The 17,631-nt window shown below is 33.8% G+C and overlaps 1 protein-coding gene across 11 annotated transcripts in view; it reads left to right on the top strand.

The window, feature by feature from the left end:
- The window catches only part of LOC143243796 (uncharacterized), a 31,197-nt gene extending 14,558 nt beyond the window's left edge, over nucleotides 1-16,639 (top strand). For 7 of the 11 annotated variants that reach the window (XM_076487462.1, XM_076487461.1, XM_076487464.1 and 4 more), the window contains 6 exons: nucleotides 250-348; nucleotides 3,953-4,057; nucleotides 11,225-11,278; nucleotides 13,489-13,537; nucleotides 14,340-14,461; nucleotides 15,598-16,639. In XM_076487462.1, the coding sequence (XP_076343577.1) occupies nucleotides 250-348; nucleotides 3,953-4,057; nucleotides 11,225-11,278; nucleotides 13,489-13,537; nucleotides 14,340-14,461; nucleotides 15,598-16,371 (1,203 nt within the window). In that variant the 3' untranslated portion in view covers nucleotides 16,372-16,639. The remainder of the gene's footprint in view (nucleotides 1-249; nucleotides 349-3,952; nucleotides 4,058-11,224; nucleotides 11,279-13,488; nucleotides 13,538-14,339; nucleotides 14,462-15,597) is intronic. The other 4 variants (XM_076487468.1, XM_076487466.1, XM_076487465.1 and 1 more) reach the window with 1 other exon arrangement.
- The last annotated feature ends 992 nt before the right edge of the window (nucleotides 16,640-17,631 follow it).

Here is a 17,631-nt window from a genome sequence, read left to right as displayed (position 1 = left end):
CTTAAGAAACTAGTTTATTTTTTGATTTTCTTTCATTTGCAATTGGGGTTTAGTTTTCTAATTTAACAATTGAATGAAATGAATTTCTTTTATTGGATAAAGGTTTATGTTGCATCTGACACTCATGTCAATGGGTTTTAAAAGTAAGTAATGTGTATTTCATGACCGTTAGTTTTGGTTTTGATTTAGCTCAATGATTTCTTTTATGAAGATAAAGAAATATGAATAACATATTGAATTTATACATAGAAAAATCGTGATAGGAAATATCCAAAGTGTAGATTGTGCAGAATATCATTTAACAGTCCATTGGAGCTGAAGCAACATCAGAAGACGACTAATCACAAGGTAACATTGTGTTTTACACTTCCAATTTTATATAGCACTACTTTAAAATAGTGCCTTTTAGTGTGATAACATTGAATCATGTTTAATTGTTGGTACAAGATAGCCTATTATATTAATTTGTGTTGAATAATAAAGAAACACTGTCATGTGGCTTCAAAGCATAAATAATTCATAGATGAAGTACTATTAACATGATCTAAACTAAGAATTCTGGTGTAAAAATAGAACTAATTTTGTATTTATAAGGTATAATTTATGTGTTCAAGTAATAAACTTTACTTATTGCTTGGGTATTAATAAAATTGATATGTGTGACCTAACCATTTTGTAAACACATGTTAAATAAATTGTCCATTTATAGCTGGACATAGTGTTTCCACCCTGATACATTATTCTGTGTTTTGTTTTGCTGTCCTACTACTGAGTGTTTGTGGAAGTGACAAACTGTTGGCAGTTGTATACAAGTTTAGTTGATATCAAGGTACTGTGTTGTTAAACCTAAACAACTTGCTGGATGCTATTTCTTATTAATAGGAGTGCTAGTTTAGCAATTTTCCACTTTCTGTAGTTCTGACTGTGCTAGTTCAAATTGTTTTTTTCATGGATGTGCTAAAATTTGGTACACTGCATCATTATAGCCTATAATTAGGCCTAAAATTTTGTCTAAATGTAAGCCATGTGTTCAGAGTTATTCATCAAAAACCTCTGTTTTGACCAAAATTGTCTTCCATGATTACACAATGTTAGGTGAACTATTGGTCTTAAATTTTTACTACAGCTCTACCCAAGAGTAAATGATTGTTTTTAGTTTGTCATTCAGATCAAAGATGAACAAAAGATTTAGAGCAGTAAAACTATAGAGTGAAAGGACATGCATGGTTGTTTTTCATTACCAACTGTTTTAAAGAGAGAAAACTACCACAGTATATTTTTAAAAAATCTAGTTGATTTTGGAAAATATAGATATCTTCAGAAAAGTATGGTTGTAATCTTAAAGCTAATGTTGGTTATTGTTGAGTGAAACTTTCTTACTTTCTATGGTTTGTTGATGTATGCTGAGAAAAAGTCATGATATTTAATCAAGTACACAGGTGTGAATAAAGTGTGGTAAAAAAAGGATTTAGCTTGTGACTTAAAAGAATGAAATCAAAATTGATGGTCAAACTTACTGCTAAGTTTATAACACTGGTAACAAGTTTACAACAGATATTCATTAATTAGTCAAGCTATGTTCTGTGTTCAAGTTGGACCATGATAGTGAGTAAAGCAAAATGTATAGCCTAGCTAATTAATAAATAAAATTCTTATTGTTATAGGTGTAGCTACCAGTTTTACTACCTTTGATTTCATTCCTTCAAGTCATATGCTCAATCCTGTTTTTATTATTATTATTATTGCACTTAAGGTGTTTTTGATTGGACTTCTTAGTCTGTGTGGTTCAACTCTATAAGTAACTTCATTTACCTTTTGTGTTCTCCCTTGAGTAAAATTGTATTAGTGTAAAATTCTTTCTCAGTAAGTCTTTTTTGTTTTTCACCAATGTAATCCATTTATTAAGATGTTAGACTTTTTGTCTACAAGATTCAGTTGAACTTGACCAGTACTAGTTTTCTGTAAACTGTGATATAGAAAAGCGGATTTCAGTTCAATAACTAGAAAAACAAAACTCACTTTTTAATTGTTTGGATAAATATTTACATGATTAGTGTTTAGTACAAGCTGTAGTAAGTTACATAATCAGTGACCTGAGATTGAGTGATACAATTTGTAAGTTTTAAACAAGTTCTTCATTAGAAATGTTAAGACAAATTTCTGAACATTCTTACTTAAAGATCAACCATGTAGTAAATTTTTGTTTGTACATTGAATTAATTTTAGAAAAAAAAATCTATTGTTCTGTTTAAAATAACCTAAGTGTTTTAATGGACTAGTGTTTTGTAACATGTAGTCACATTTCTATTATTATACATTTTATATATGTATATAGATTATTATTGTTTAGAAATAATTAAGCTTACTATTTTTTAAATACAAAACAATAAATCAAGAAGCAAAGCAAACGGTTCTCTTCTCACTCTGACATTTGTACTTGGTTCCTGCTGGACATAGGTCACTAATCCTTTTAAAATTTCATACATGGAGGATATCATAGGTTTTTACATATACAGTTGAATAACCAAAAGAATTATAAATGACTATGCTGATATCATAGAATTCCACTATAATTTATTAAGCTTAGTAACTAAGATATATTTAGATTTAAAAAAAAATACAAAACTTTAAGCACACTAAAGACAATGGTTACCTCATTTGAAATCGTGGATCAAAAGAACATTGTTGCATTTGCAAAGATTAAAATGGTGGGAAAAACAAAGCTGTTGATTGGTTGTTCACGTGTAAGATACTGTAGTAAGAGTACATTAGGAACAGTTTCAAAAAATGGAAAGAGTTGAACATGGCTACTGTGTTTGATTCAGTACATAAGTCATATCTCAGCTAAATAAAAAGATACAAGTTTCTAGTTTTATATTCTAGCTTGTTAATATTAGTAATTTGAATTCCTAATTACTTCAAAATTATAGACTTATATTCTAACATCACAAACATTTAATTTTAAACAGTGCTGCATTCAACATACCACGTGTCCCACTGAAATCTGTATTTGTATGTTCTTTTAATATTTACTTTTAAGTTAAGAAATTAACTTGTATAATAGTAAAGCTTGAATTACAATCTACAGTTTGATTCCAAACTTATTGACATAAGTTATAAAATAGTAGTTCAATAAAATTTTGAATGCAAGTCAACAAATACAATGACATGACCTTTAAACCCTGACCCCTTGTGAACCCATAAGAAAGTGGTTTTCTTTGCTATTCTTTTCTGTAACACGTTATCAAAAGCTTTAAGATCTTAACACAAAATTTGCACAATTTCAATCACCCATATATATTCTACCTTATCAACATTAGTAATTTGAGTTCCTGATTTGTTCAAAATTATAGACTTAAGTATTTTGATATCACAAACATCTAGAAAAGAAAAGGTAAAATGCTGATGTTAAAAATCAAAAGGAATCATTTATCTAATCTTTGACTTCTTTGGGGAGGTCTTGTGTAGTTCTGATGGTTTATTTCTGAGTGTTTCCACTTAACACCAAGTAATATTATTTTTGTGGTTCAGCTCAATTGTAATATTATTTCCTCCAGATTAGTCAGGATTATTACTAAGAACCTTCTCTTTTGAAAAGAAAGAAAACATTGTCTTCTATAAAGTCTTTGCTATCAGCATCTTTTAAGAATGCAATCTGCCATTTTAACATAATGCTTACCTTGTTTTAATATTATTAGCAAGGTGTTTTTTTTATAAGTCTGTTTAGATTCCCTATTTTTTTTACCAGTTCCCAATATTTCTTAGTTCTGTGAACCTTCTTATCTGTTAATCTAAACTTAACATTTACTTTTAAATGTATCCTTTATCTCTAGTGTTAAACTCAGTTGTGCTTTATCCTGTTTTTGAGAAAATGTTATTTACCAAAGAAAGTAATGTTAATTAATTATAAAACAAATTTTATTTAAATTAAAGTAACAGTTTTGTCTTGCAGAACCTTACCAAGCAGCCTGATAAACATAATGCTACTAAATCAGATGATGACATGGATTATGTAACGCTAGATGCAACTGGAATATTTGTAGATGAGGGCAAAAAGGTTTGTAGGATAATGAATTTCAATTAGTTGGTACTTAGAATGTAAAACTTTAAAGGAAAAAGTGGTACTAAAGTACCTTTCTGTAACATCCAAGTTCAGTATAAAAGTTTTCTACAACTTAATCTACAGACATCTTTTGTGAATGCAGCACTACAGTATTGTCATATTGATTGATTAACCTAGTAGTAATTTTAATGTGCATCAGAATACTAAATAGTAGAATAGAATAGAAATGGAGGAGTACTTACTGGCAGTGACCAGTTCAAGGTTTATTTGATGAAACTACAGACTTCAATTATCACATTTAGACATATTTCTGTTAGACTTGATAGTATTCTATAGAATGTTTCTTTTGTATTTAGATCCTAAGATTAGAATAAATTCCTTTATGGCTTTTGAAAATTGTCATGTTTAGAAATGATTGATACATTTTAAGATATTAAACTGGATCACGATGCTTTAAGAAAGAGAATATATTATATGAAACCAACATAATTCATCTTATTAATATAGTTTTCTTTCTTGACCGTGTTAGTGCTTTGGTTTTATGTCTACATTTTCATTATTTCCTAAAGTTTATATATGAATGGAGTGTAAATGTACCTGGACCACTAATTTTTAGTAAGAACTTACATTAGGGATGAAGTATCAGTTGGTAGTGTGATTGTTTTTTGTTTTGTTTTTTTACCTGTTTCACAAAATTTTATAACCAGTTTTTGTGTTAGAACAAAAAATGAATTGTAATTTTGTACCAACATAGATGTGATTTTATGTCAAATTAGAATAGATGATATGCTGTGAAAATTTTCGTCTACAAGGTGAAAACGTTACTAAGAATGAAGATGTGTGCAATATTTGTGACCAGTGAGACAAGATGTAGTGCTGATTTTGGATGATAACTGTAGTAGTCTTACTGTTGTGATTCTAAAGAATTATGTTCCTAGATATGTGTAGACATGTTAGTGCACAAGGTGTTCTATTTGTTTTATAATGGTCAGCTTTTAGGTTAAAAATTTAAAAATGTTTTTGACATTTCGAAATTATTGTTATTGTTCCCTTCGGTGTGGATTCCTGTACATGGTTAGGGGATCTCCCAAAGAAGGTTCTGTTCTTTCAATTTACCTCCTCTGGGATCTAAACATCCACCCACATGCTTGCATGTGTGGCAACCTGTGAAGCTGAGGAAGAGGACCCTGGTGGTTGAAGGGTCCAACCCTAACATACCACTTTGGCCTTGAATTCCCGTAGACGGACTCCTTGAGGTGGCCCACCTTGGGTTAATCGGCTGGTCCACTCGGGCTAGGGTAAACCAAGTACCAGTGTTGGATGTTCTCAACAGGTGTTGTGGACATTATATCTGATGCTGGTGTTTGGGTATAATGCTCACGAAATCCTGGTGTTGTTGCAGTGTCCTTGTTTGACATTGTAGAGTGTCCCTTTATAGGGCTCCATGGTGGGTGGGGTCAGTGGGCACCAAAATTTTCTTCTCTTAATTATGGATACTTCAATTACAAATCTAAATAAAATAGTTAAAAAACAGTCTATAGGTAAATGACCACGTCTTGAAGATTCTGAGCAGCAACCCTCACTATCTGTATCACCTGTTGTACCTCATTTTCTTATATTGCATTTACTTTCAGACAAACCTTTAGGGCAAGTGTCTCCATTTTTCATTCAGAAGAGACTAGAGGGACTTGCTGGCTCTCCAAAGTCAGTAAAGAAGCTTTGATCGGGTGACATTGGTGGAAACATTCACATCTCAACACAGTGAGATCCTCTTGCATTCAAAGGCAATTCAGGATGTATCTTTTGAGGATACATCTCATGCTACTTTAAATTCATCACGAGGAGTTATTGTTGAGAGGGATTTGAAGAACATCCCAGAGTCTGAGATTCTTGCTGGTTTCTCCACCCAAGGAATTTCTGCAGTGAGGCATATATATCCACTTGCAAAGATGGAATTATGGTGCTGACCAATATCCTCATTCTCACTTTTACGTCACCACGTCCACCTGCCACCATCAAAGTAGGTTATCTTAATTGTAGAGTATGGCCACACATTCCAAACCCTCTCTAATGTTTCTAGTGTCAACGGTTCGGTCACTCGAAGACATCATGTTGTAGTTTCTTGACGTGTACTCATTGCAGTGGCAAGGACCATGATGCCTACGAGTGTGAAACGGACCCTCATTGCATCAATTACAATGGCTCTCACCCATTCTACATTTGTTCTTGCCATAAATGGTTGGAAGGAAAAGAAGTGCAGCATTTGAAAACAATTCGTACCATTACCTCACCTGAGGCTCAAATTGCTGTCCACCACCTCATCTTGGATGTATGCTGCTGCATTTCGTTCCACAACTACAGTGGGAGTGCAGACATATCTCTCTGTGCCTCCTAAAGAATCATTCTCCAAACAAATGAAAAGTCTTTTGACCTCCATGGTTAAAAAAGTTGAATCAACTTCAACACTTATCTCTGTCCCTTGTATACATTCCACAAAACCCCAAGATCCACATCCTTTTGTTCCAAGTAAAGGCATTTCCTCTGATACATCTCCCACCCCAAGATGCAAAACCATCATTTGTTCACGTCCTCAGTTTCTGGAATTCCCTTCCAACAGCAAAGGTCTGCCCAATCAACCCAGGGCAGAATCCGTGGAGGTCGATAGACCTCCCTTGAATAAGGACAGTAAGGAAAAAAGGCGTGGTCATAAACAGAAGGGTTTTCCACCCAGTTCACCTACACGTAAATAGAAATGGCCACTCTGATACAATGGAATTGTCGAGGTTTACGTTTTAATCAGGATGACATCAAAACACTGATTGCTTCCTACCATCCTGTTTGTCTTTCCTTACAGGAAACATTTCTGAAATCTGATGATAGTCATCTTTTGGCAGTTTTCTCTATACAGAAATAACAGGCTGTGTTATGGACAAGCACATGGAGGGGTGGCACTGTTGGTTGATCAGCATGTGCCCACCCTGTCTTTGTCACTCAACACATCCTTGCAGGCCGAAGCCATCTGTGTTTCCGTGGGTCATACCATCACTGTTTGTTATCTCTACCTGTCCCATGGAGAGACATATGATCAATCGGACCTTGACTCTCTCTCATTGAACAGTTGCCGTCTCCTTTAATGGACATCATCCACTCTGGGGAAGTGCTGATATTGGTAGGAGGGGTCGCTCTGTTGAGTATATGCTGTCTGATCACAACCTTTCTCTTTTCAGTACTGGTTCTTATTTTTATGCACCTAATCAGTCCTTTACTGCTGTTAATATCTCAATTTGCTCCTCTTCATTATTTTCCCAATTTTCATGGAGGATTGACAATAATCCACGATGCAATGATCATTTTCCAATAATCTTAAGAGATACTGGCCGTGGTCGATGCTACCTGACCCACGTGCCCCAGTGGAAGCTGAATCAGGCAAACTGGCCCTCTTTCACTGCTCTTGCAGAACTTGATCCTGCCATTGTCCAAAAGCCATAAATAGACAACAGTGTGGCAGCAGTAACTGACTGTATTATACAAGTATTATACAATGTATTCCTAAAATATCAACACATTTTCCACTATATCCTTGTCCATGGTGGAATCCTGCCTGCCACATGGCACGGAAGGCTCAGAAATGAGCCTGGGATACTTTCCATAGATATCCCACACTCTCGAACCACAACGCCTTCCAGTGGGTGGGTCTGTGCACATGCTTGATGGATAAGATGTTGAAACCAGAAGCAGTCTTGGATTAAGTTTGTAGCCTGCATATCTTCTATCACCAGTTCCAAAGTCATGTGGGACAAGATACGAAAGGTCAGTGGGTGATGTAACACTGTCCTCCTCTTGATCTTGCTCTCTGATGGCCAGGAAGTAGATGATACCCAGAGCATTGCTGATATTCTAAGCTTTTGCCGAGTATCTAGCACTTCTGCTTTTTCCACCTTCTTAACCATCAAGACTCAGGCAGAGCAGTCACCTCTTTCCATTTGAGCTGATTGTCTCTGTGACCTGTAATTGTCCTTTTACACAAGTGGAACTCAAACTGGCCCTTCGTCGATGTGGCAGTACGTCAGTTGGACCTGATGCTATACACTATGACATGCTGCACCATCTATCTCCTGTTTCTCGTGCTATTCTTTTGATTGTTTTTAACTGGATCTGGCAGGAGAATGTTTTTTCTGATGTCTGGCACCAGGCTATTGTCCTACCTTTCTCCAAGCCTGGGAAGGATCCCAAGATTCTTTCAAACTACCATCCAGGTGCTTTGATGAGCTGCCTCTTTAAGACTTTAGAAAGGATGGTTAATGCTCACCTTGTTTGATTCCTCGAATCATATGACCTCCTCTCGCCCACCCAGTGTGGGTTCTGACAACAGCGCTCCACCATGGAACACCTGATTTGATTTGAAACATCAGAGAAGCCTTTCTCAAGAGACATCTTGTATCAATATTCTTTGACATTGATAAGGCTTATGATACAACATGGTGGTATGGCATTTTGCATGCACTTTTGCTGCCAATAGGGTATTCACCCTGATCCTGAACTCTGTATTGGTGAAGTTGTTCTGCCTGTGGTCCCTGAGACTAAGTTCTTGAGGCTTATCTTTGACCGTAAGCTGACCTTTATACCACACATGAAGCAGCTACAGGTCAAATGTACAATAGCACTGAACATCCTCCATGTCCTCTCTTCCACTATTTGGGGAAGGGATCGATGTTCTATGCTAAAGATGTATTGTGCTCTTGTTTGATCAAAACTTGACTATGGATCACTAGTCTATGGCTCTACCAGACCATTGGCATTAAAGATACTAGACCCTATTCATCATCAAGGACTTCAGCTCTGCACTGGGACTTTCTCCACTTCCCCAGTTCAGATCTTATACATAGTCTCATGAACCTTCTTTGCACCTCTGCCGTTTGCAGCTGCCTTTACTATATGCTTCGAAACTTCATTCCTTACCAAAGCATCCCACCTGGGATTGTTTTTTTTCCTCAATGGGCCATGCTTTTTTGAACCAGATGGTCTGCCATTGTTCCTTTCGGTCTATGTATCGAGGAGCAGTTGGATGAATTGGGTCTGTCCTTGAATAACATTGCTGTATCCACTGGTCAGCCCATCCCACCATGGCTTTTTATAGTCCCCAATTGTGACATGTCTTTAAGTCATCTGAGAAAAGTACACTCCTGAATGGAAATACTGTCTGCTATTTGCTGAACATCTTTTGAACCATCCTTCCATTCCTATTTATACAAATGGTTTGAAATCAGGTGACTGTGTGGGCTCTGCCATGGTTTGTTGCAGTTTGGTGGTTGCATGCAGAATCCCCTCTACAGCTTCTGTGTTCACTGCTGAACTGTATGCTATTTCTCTTGCTCTTGATCACATAAAAACTAAGCAGTACTCAAACTGCACTATTTGTACTGACTTGCTTAGTTCTCTACTGGCCCTGAAATTGCTTCACATTGGTTCACACCCTGTTCTCGTTGATATTTGAAACCGACTGGCCCATTTCTCTTTAACGTCTACTTCTATCCAGCTTTTCTGGATACCAGGCTACGTTGGTATTCACGTGAATGAGCTCGCCAACACTGCAGCTAAGTTGTCTGCTCTGGCACTGTCACTGCTGTGCCTGTCCTATACATGGACTATGATTCTGTATTCAAGGCTCAACTCCAGCAGGCAACCTGGAGTGAGCAATGCAAAACAAGCTTTTCCAAATAAAACTCTATATTGGATTTTGGCAGTCTTGCTTCTGTAAGGATCGGAAAGAGGAAGTTATTCTAACCAGATTACGCATTGGTCACAGTTTTTTAACTTATCGTTTTCTTTTTATCTGGAACTGATGCACCATTGTGTATTTTGTGTAACACTCAGGTTGCAAAAAGCCACATTTTACTTTCTTGTCATCGTTACAACTCTCAACGACGGCACCATTTTATAAACATGTTCTGTCCCAAGGTTTGTCCATAACGTTAGATAGTGTTATTGGTGACGGTGACATTGTCCACCTTGATAATGTTTTTAGTTTTTTAAAGACCATTAATCTTTTTACTTCCATTTAAATTTGTTAATTTATACATTGCACCTTTTTTAATGTGACTCCCTTTTAAAAACTCTCAGTTCATCTAGTTCAATTTGAAATTAGAAACTGGCCTTAACATTAAATAACTCAACCAGGACTGGAAAGTTCAACCTCAGGTGACTAACACTGCTGTTTGAACTGTCCATTTGAACTACCCGTTAGTCATCCTGGCGAGTTATTATTATAATTTTGCTACACTTCTTTTAAAACCTTTTTATTACTTTCCTTTTTGAAAATGGTCCCAATGTCATATAACTCGGAACCAGGACTGGAAAGGCCAACGTCAGGTGACTGACAGTGGTTTTTGTACTTACCTCTTAGTCTTCCCGGCGAGTTATTATTGCAGTTACGTTACAGAAAGTCCTTTACAACTTGAATTACTGTAGTTTTTCTCTTGATGTTGTAAACTAGATGTAATCATTGGTTTTGTTATTTATGTTTGTTTTTTAACTTTTTGTTTTACTTTAATTTCCTTTTATGAAGTTTACTAAATTTACTTTTAACTTTTTACCAGATGTTTGGCACAGATAGCCTAGCTGCTTTGTGCCATAAAACACTAAATCAACCAACCAACCATAATAATAATAATAATAATAATGTTTCATTTATGTTTATACTTTTATAATAGTAGCCATTTTGGAAAACTAAAGTATTAGTTGTTCTAAGTGTTATAAGTTAACTGTATCAAATACATGTAGTTTTACAGATTCTGTGTGATAAAGTAGTGTGTGTGTTTAAGAATACTGTTCTTTAAATTCTTTACATTAACTACATGTTTTAGTGATGGTTTTATGTCTGGAGAGTTTACAATTTTGTAAGCAGAATTAAAAACTTGCACATCTTCGGTGTATGATAACGTGACAAGGTAGGTTGAGTTTCAGAACATGATTTACAGAACGCATTATTTTAGTTCAAAAACACAGAAGTCCTCAATAGTAAACTTGAAATTTCAAATTTTGTTTTTTATACTTGAATAAATGATGAGTATTCTAAGTGCATATGTATATTTAAAGGTACAGTATTCTAGCTGCTAGTATAAATTAACAAATATGGTCTTAATAAGGTATTTATTATTCCAGAAAGTAACCCAGTGTGACCAGGATACTGACAGTGACACAGAAGAGAAGACTGAGGTAAGAATTGTTGTAAGAGCACACTTTGTAGAAACACAGTAAAATTCACCATTTTATCTCATATTAGCTTTCTACTATAACCATTAAACTTTTGTCCAATGTATTGTATATAAACTTAAATTTATAGAATAAATGATTATTGCTTATATAATGACTAACTTAATTTTAGAATCTACAAATATTACATTATTAAGAGCATTAATCAGTTGTGAGTAAATATATAATATTATTATATTGCTGGAACTCTTGATATAAGTTATTTTAAACATGAATTTTACATGTTCTTTCCTAAGACCCCATTCCTGGACTTGAGGGGTGTTACTCGTGTTTCCTTGTTTAATTTTTTTTATGCATTTCACAATGGAAGTACACGAATTGCATGAATTATAGTAAATTGTATCTAGTTTCAGCTTAACATATTTCATGATTTGATTTAGTATTTTAAAACTTTTTAGTTTGTGAAATTTCTGAAGTCTTTGAGAAACTCAGATCACAAAACTCCATTTGATATATCCAGTCACATGTTGCTGGTATTGACCTAGTTAACACTGAAATTATATATACAGTAACCGAATGTTAAAGATATCTTCATAAATTTAATGAATTTTGAGTAAATGTTGCAAGTTTGTTGCACATAAAATCAGATGTTTTTCTAAAGATTTATCTGAATTTATGAAGTCTTCAGTGAGTCAATCTGAGTTAAAGGTAATTTTTATTCTAAGATTGAAAATGCTTCTTTTCATGATAATTTTGTATTTCATTTGCATAAGCTCTAGAACCTACAAACTAGTTTTTTTCAGTTTTGTTTGTAAGTAAGCACAAAGTTACACAATGGGCTATCCGTGCTCTGCCCACCACAGGCATCAAAACCCAGTTTCTAGTGTTGTAAATGTAGGGAAATCAGCTGTAGAAGTGATTGAAAAATGTGAAATAAAATCAAAACTAGCTGTTTTACCAGAATGATTGTAACAGTTACTTACCTTGAGGGTTAGGCCTCTTAACTTTGCCTATTGATTGCCAGGTCCATTGGGGTCATGAATGTGTTGAACTTCTTCACTGTTACCAAGGAGGTACACAAGTGGAATAACTAAATGCACAACATTTGTTGTGTGGTTGTGCAGCTTGGAGAGAACACTGGTCCTAGCATTTTGAGTCCTTCATGATATCTCTAGGGTTATTACATTTCTTTGAATACTTTATATTGCAGTAATCACCTTTGAGTTATAAGATTGTAAAGAAAACACTGCAAAAAACTGAAAGATTTATATGTAACCAATGTTCTTGCATATAAATGTAAAAATGACCTTATCATTACAGTTGTCAATTTGGGTATCATGACTTTTGTTGACAGTATTTTGTCAAAACCAGTTTATATCTAATATAGTTATTATTTATTTAAGCATAACTATTTATTATTAAAATGATAATCGTTATGGTCACAAAATTGTTTTATCATCAGTTGCTATAATATAAAACAGCTTATCTGATATCTTGATGTAGAAGAAAATTTGAGCAGCTTTCACAAAACCTGAAGATGTGTCATGTTATTTTTTTAATATGTAACATGCAAGTTGTTCAACTTTCATAGGTTTAAGACCTTCATGAAATGATGAAGGAAACCTCGTATGTTCCTGTCAGTGACTATATTTGTGCATAGATGTTAAAAATTGCTTATTGTAAAAAGTACTGGAAATGCATAATGTACTATTTCTAGAAAATTATTTTTTGTGGATATTTTTTACATTTCATATATGTGAATGTGTGTGAGCACTGATTTAGAATGTTCTTATAACTAGTTTATTTGTATTATGGAAATTACACAAAAATGAGATTAAAAAATGGTAGTCCCTGTTATTTTCTAACAGGTAACTCGTGTATTGATTAGTATAAAAATTGTCTATGACTGAACGAGAAAGTATTCACAGTTCTATTTCTATTTAACTTGCATTTTAGCTCATATTTACAGCTTTGGTCTACAAGCAGTTATTGTTTTCAGTTTTTGCTTTCAAATTAGAAATTGGGCCAAAAAATAATGGTACAGGAAGGAATTGATATTGCTTGGAATTTGAGTTGTAGATGAAATTCCAGTTTGTCCAATCTTCATTTACAAACATTGAGTTATGTTTCATTTTACTTTTATAATAGAACGATGAGTAATTTTGTTGTAAACTGTACTTTTCAGTCTTTATATTATTTTTTCTCTCTCCCAGAAGCAGCTGAAAGACGAAGAACATGATGATGATGATGATAAACCAGTAGGTGAGTGTTGTTATGAATGTTAGAAACAAAAAGTCATTCTCTAATTTAAGTTGTGGTTTTGTGGTCTTTGTTTTATTAGCAGACAAAAGGAAGGTGAATTTCAAGTTTGTAGTGCTTTTGTTAATTTCTGTGTATTTCTATAAAACTGTACTTCCCATTCATTTGTAGTTATTATAAGAAGAAATCCTTATCTTCTTGCAAAGGAAGGTTTTATTAGCTATAATTTAATAAACATAACAGATGACCATGCTGTTATGATTAATGTTTCATTATGTAATTAACAATACTGTTATTAGTACAAGTATACTGTTTACATACTTGGGTTTATTGTATAATTATCAAATCATTTTAATGTTCTGGAACATGTAAAAAACTTTTCTCACATAGAGGCTAGACTTAAAGTACCAGAAAATGCCTTCAAACAGTTATTGGTGGTAATATTTACTTGTGAAAATTGTGATTTCTTAAAAATGCAATCATAAAAATAAAAAAAAAAACTAATTTGTTAATTGGATGTACAAAAAAGTTTAATCCTTATTTATTGGATGTACAAAGCAAAACACTGTGGTTAAAGTGGATTACATGATTAGAAAAACAAATTTAGTCAAATTAAACCTACAAGTTTGAAGATTTTATGCTAGAAGATAAAAGTTCATTTATCCTACAAATAATAACTGAATAACACCGTTTCAAGCTTAGCCACAGTAGTAGGATAAGAAAACAGATCAATTGTTTTGAATATTTTTGTCAATGAAACTCTGTCTTTGGGATATCTAACTATCTTTTATGTATTGTTATTCAGGACAGTTCTATGTTGTGAAGGTAGAAGGTTACTTCTGCAAGATTTGTCACAAGTTTTTTAAGGACTCTGATACTTCTTCTGTCACCCACTGTAAATGTGAGGAACATCGCAGAAACTATGCAGTTAGTGTCAAGAACATATTTCAATGTTTGAATATACCTATAAACTATTTATTTTGAGAAAGTTTATCAAGGCTTATAAATAACACTAAATGATTAATTAAGACTTAAATGATTCAAGAAGTTTTAAGGTTAGCATAAGGTTCTTATTAGAATAATAACCTTCATAAACAAGGAGGAATCCTCAATAGCTGTGGCACTTGAAATTCTTGTAAGCAGAATTAGAGTAAACTAATTTAAGATTATTTTTTAACCTTTTTATTAACTATACTTTTGTATACTAGCAGTACTAAGTGTGAGAAGTGCAAATACTAGATCTGATGTTATTACACAGTAGGATCTCTACCATTCTACCGTCAAACTGAAAGTATGTTTAGCATGATTAGGGATCAATCAATTAATGAGATCATGGGTGTGGTCAGATACATGAATTGAAAGGATTTGACCTCTCAAATCCTAAACTTCTAATTAGATCCCAAATCTTTCAAGAAATAAGTGAACTATGACCTAAAAGTGTGTAGCTGAAAAAATACTTGATTAGTAGTAAGTAGGCTTAAGAGGTTAGGTGATTTTAATGTATTATAAGAAACCATCCCTGTTGCATGCTTGGTTTTGTCTATTGCACTTTTATTATAAATTAGATTCTGAAAACAACACTGTGAACGTGGTCATTCTGGAATTAAATTATACTATCCTGTGTATGTGGATTATTCAACTTTTCTGTGTTGGGAACAATACGAATTAAAAGCTGATTCTGTTACGAACTATCTTGTGTTTATTTGCATGTTCTGGAATGTGCAAGTTTTTAATCATTAGATATTTGATTGAAACACTTTGTAATTACGTAGTTACTTGTGAAAATATTGAACTTAAGTATTTAGTTACTAAAGAAAGGGTAACGTGTAGTGTTAACTTTGTTTGGCACACTCAAACTCTATTAGGTTTTTATACACATTATATGACTTTAAAAGTTGTAAAGTTATGGTAAGTTATTAATTTTGAACAACTAATGGTTGTTATTCCTCGTACCTCAGAACTGCTTTGCTAAAACTACGTTATTTAGTTGTTTACTTGTAGATAACTTTTTTATTTGATCAGAAGTAATTTTTTTAATGTTACTTCTTTGTTTGTTGGAACAGAGAATTGAAGAACTGATTAAAAAACGGAAAGCTTTACAAATTCAGAAAAAGGCTGCAGAAAAAGTTAGATTAGAAGATGAGTGTAAAAGAGAAGCTGATGATACAAAGAAAGAAGAAGAAACTCCAGAACAACAGATATCAACTACAGATGAACCTGAAGCTGGTGTGGAAGATGAAAAGGTAAACAACATACAAGAGGCTCATGTGGAAAGATGCAAAGAAGCTGAAAATGATGATAAAATGATAGAAGAGCAAGGCACTGTTGCTGGAAGTGAAGAAGAAGAGAGTAGTAAAAAACCTGATGGGGTTGAAGGGCAGACTGAGAATGAGAAAGAAATGGATGAATGTTTTTCAAGAGATGAGTCTCGGGAAGACAACGAACAGTGCAATATATCGGTTCCTTTAAAAGATGAAAAGCAGGGTGAATGTGATGAAAAAAAGGAGAAATTCATATCTTCAGAACTGGATGACATCCTGGGCACAGTGGACAGTTTTCAGTCATCCTCCCAAGAGAATGGAGATGACCAGCTTATATCTTCTCTGGTGTCAGAAAATCAAGAGCAGGAGAACTCTGAGTTGGTTGCTTCACTTTCTCAGATAGTTACCAAGGAGGAAGAAACAAAAATAGAAGAGGTTGTGGAAGATGAAGATGGAGAAGATGAAGATGATGCTGATACAAGTAGAGAGATCAGTTCACCATCAGCTTCTGCCAAAAATCAAGGCAAAGCACGTGGACGAGTTAGGGGCAGGGGAAGAGGAAAAAGGAGTTCTTGAAGATGTCTTAGTGTTTGGTCATAAATAATTTGAGTTTATTCACATGAAGTATTCATATATGATATAACACACTTTCAAGCTTTAGATTCATTCCTGTTTGATCCATGTTGTTGATATCTTCTTAGTATGCATAAATGAATACGTTTAACCAGAACTACAAAGATGTCTTCTTATTGATGAGGATTTGAATGACTTTTCATGTGTTACGAAATTCTGTGTAGTGTCTGAATTTTGATTGAATAAAATGTTAGTTTTGTCATCAGTGAAAGTTATAAATAGTGTTTTGAAGAAAAAAATGGAAACGTTTGCACGCAGAGAAATAACGTTTAGTTAAGCACATTGCAGTGGGGTGAATATATTTGTTATAAACACATCTTCCCAATTTTTGGGGTAATTTATACTTTTAAGTTTTCCTATTTTGAATTGACGTGAGCAACTGTAAATATTTCTTTCTATCATTTCGAGTTAAAAAGGACCTTGATAAATTAAAAACAAATATTCCAGTGGAAAAAAAAATTGTATAAATTACTGTAACTAGTATTTCATATCGCGTCACTGAAGAAAGATATATCGAATGAATTTACGTAGGCGACTAAAAATTTCATCATGGCACCTATATTTTCTACCATTTAATTTGTACGTAGGACTGTTTTAAATAGTATTCGAATCTGGGAATAGTTGTGCAGGTTTCGAAGCCGAAACTATTTTCACTTTATTTGTGCTCTAAATCGAACTTTGTTTCTAGGATTGTAATGGTGGATTCAACACTTACAATGTTGTTTTTTTTTCAGGAATGAAACGATACGGCTGCACTACACTTTACTAATTTACCGCCATTTTTTATTTTTCAATTCAACCAATCAGTGCGCGTGTTTAAGCCTCGGACAGTTAGTGGTCCTAATGTGATCAGTAGCATGCGCTTGATGTGAAAGTATGCACACACACACACACACACACACTAATGCCTCGATTATCCACGCTGATCTGGAGAAAGTAAAAAATCGCGTATCTCGTTTAAATAAATTTCAATTTATTTTCGTTTCGTGTTTTTTATTACCTATTTTAGTGTTTAATTGCATCATCATTACAAAAGGCACAATCACAGAAGCGAGATTTCTTTTGATCATATTCGATTTTTTGAGTTACATTAGTCGAACTCCATTGTTTCTGCTATAATATCGATTTTCCTATTTTTGTTGAATTTAGTCGCTAATATATTTGTATAGTTCCTAAATTTCGGCAGTTTTCCTGCTATAGACA

The sequence above is a fragment of the Tachypleus tridentatus genome, chromosome 2 (assembly GCF_004210375.1).
Source record: "Tachypleus tridentatus isolate NWPU-2018 chromosome 2, ASM421037v1, whole genome shotgun sequence".
NCBI lineage: Eukaryota > Metazoa > Arthropoda > Merostomata > Xiphosura > Limulidae > Tachypleus > Tachypleus tridentatus.
The sequence above is the reverse complement of the archived record's forward strand: the minus strand, read 5'-3'. Positions and strand labels throughout refer to the sequence as shown.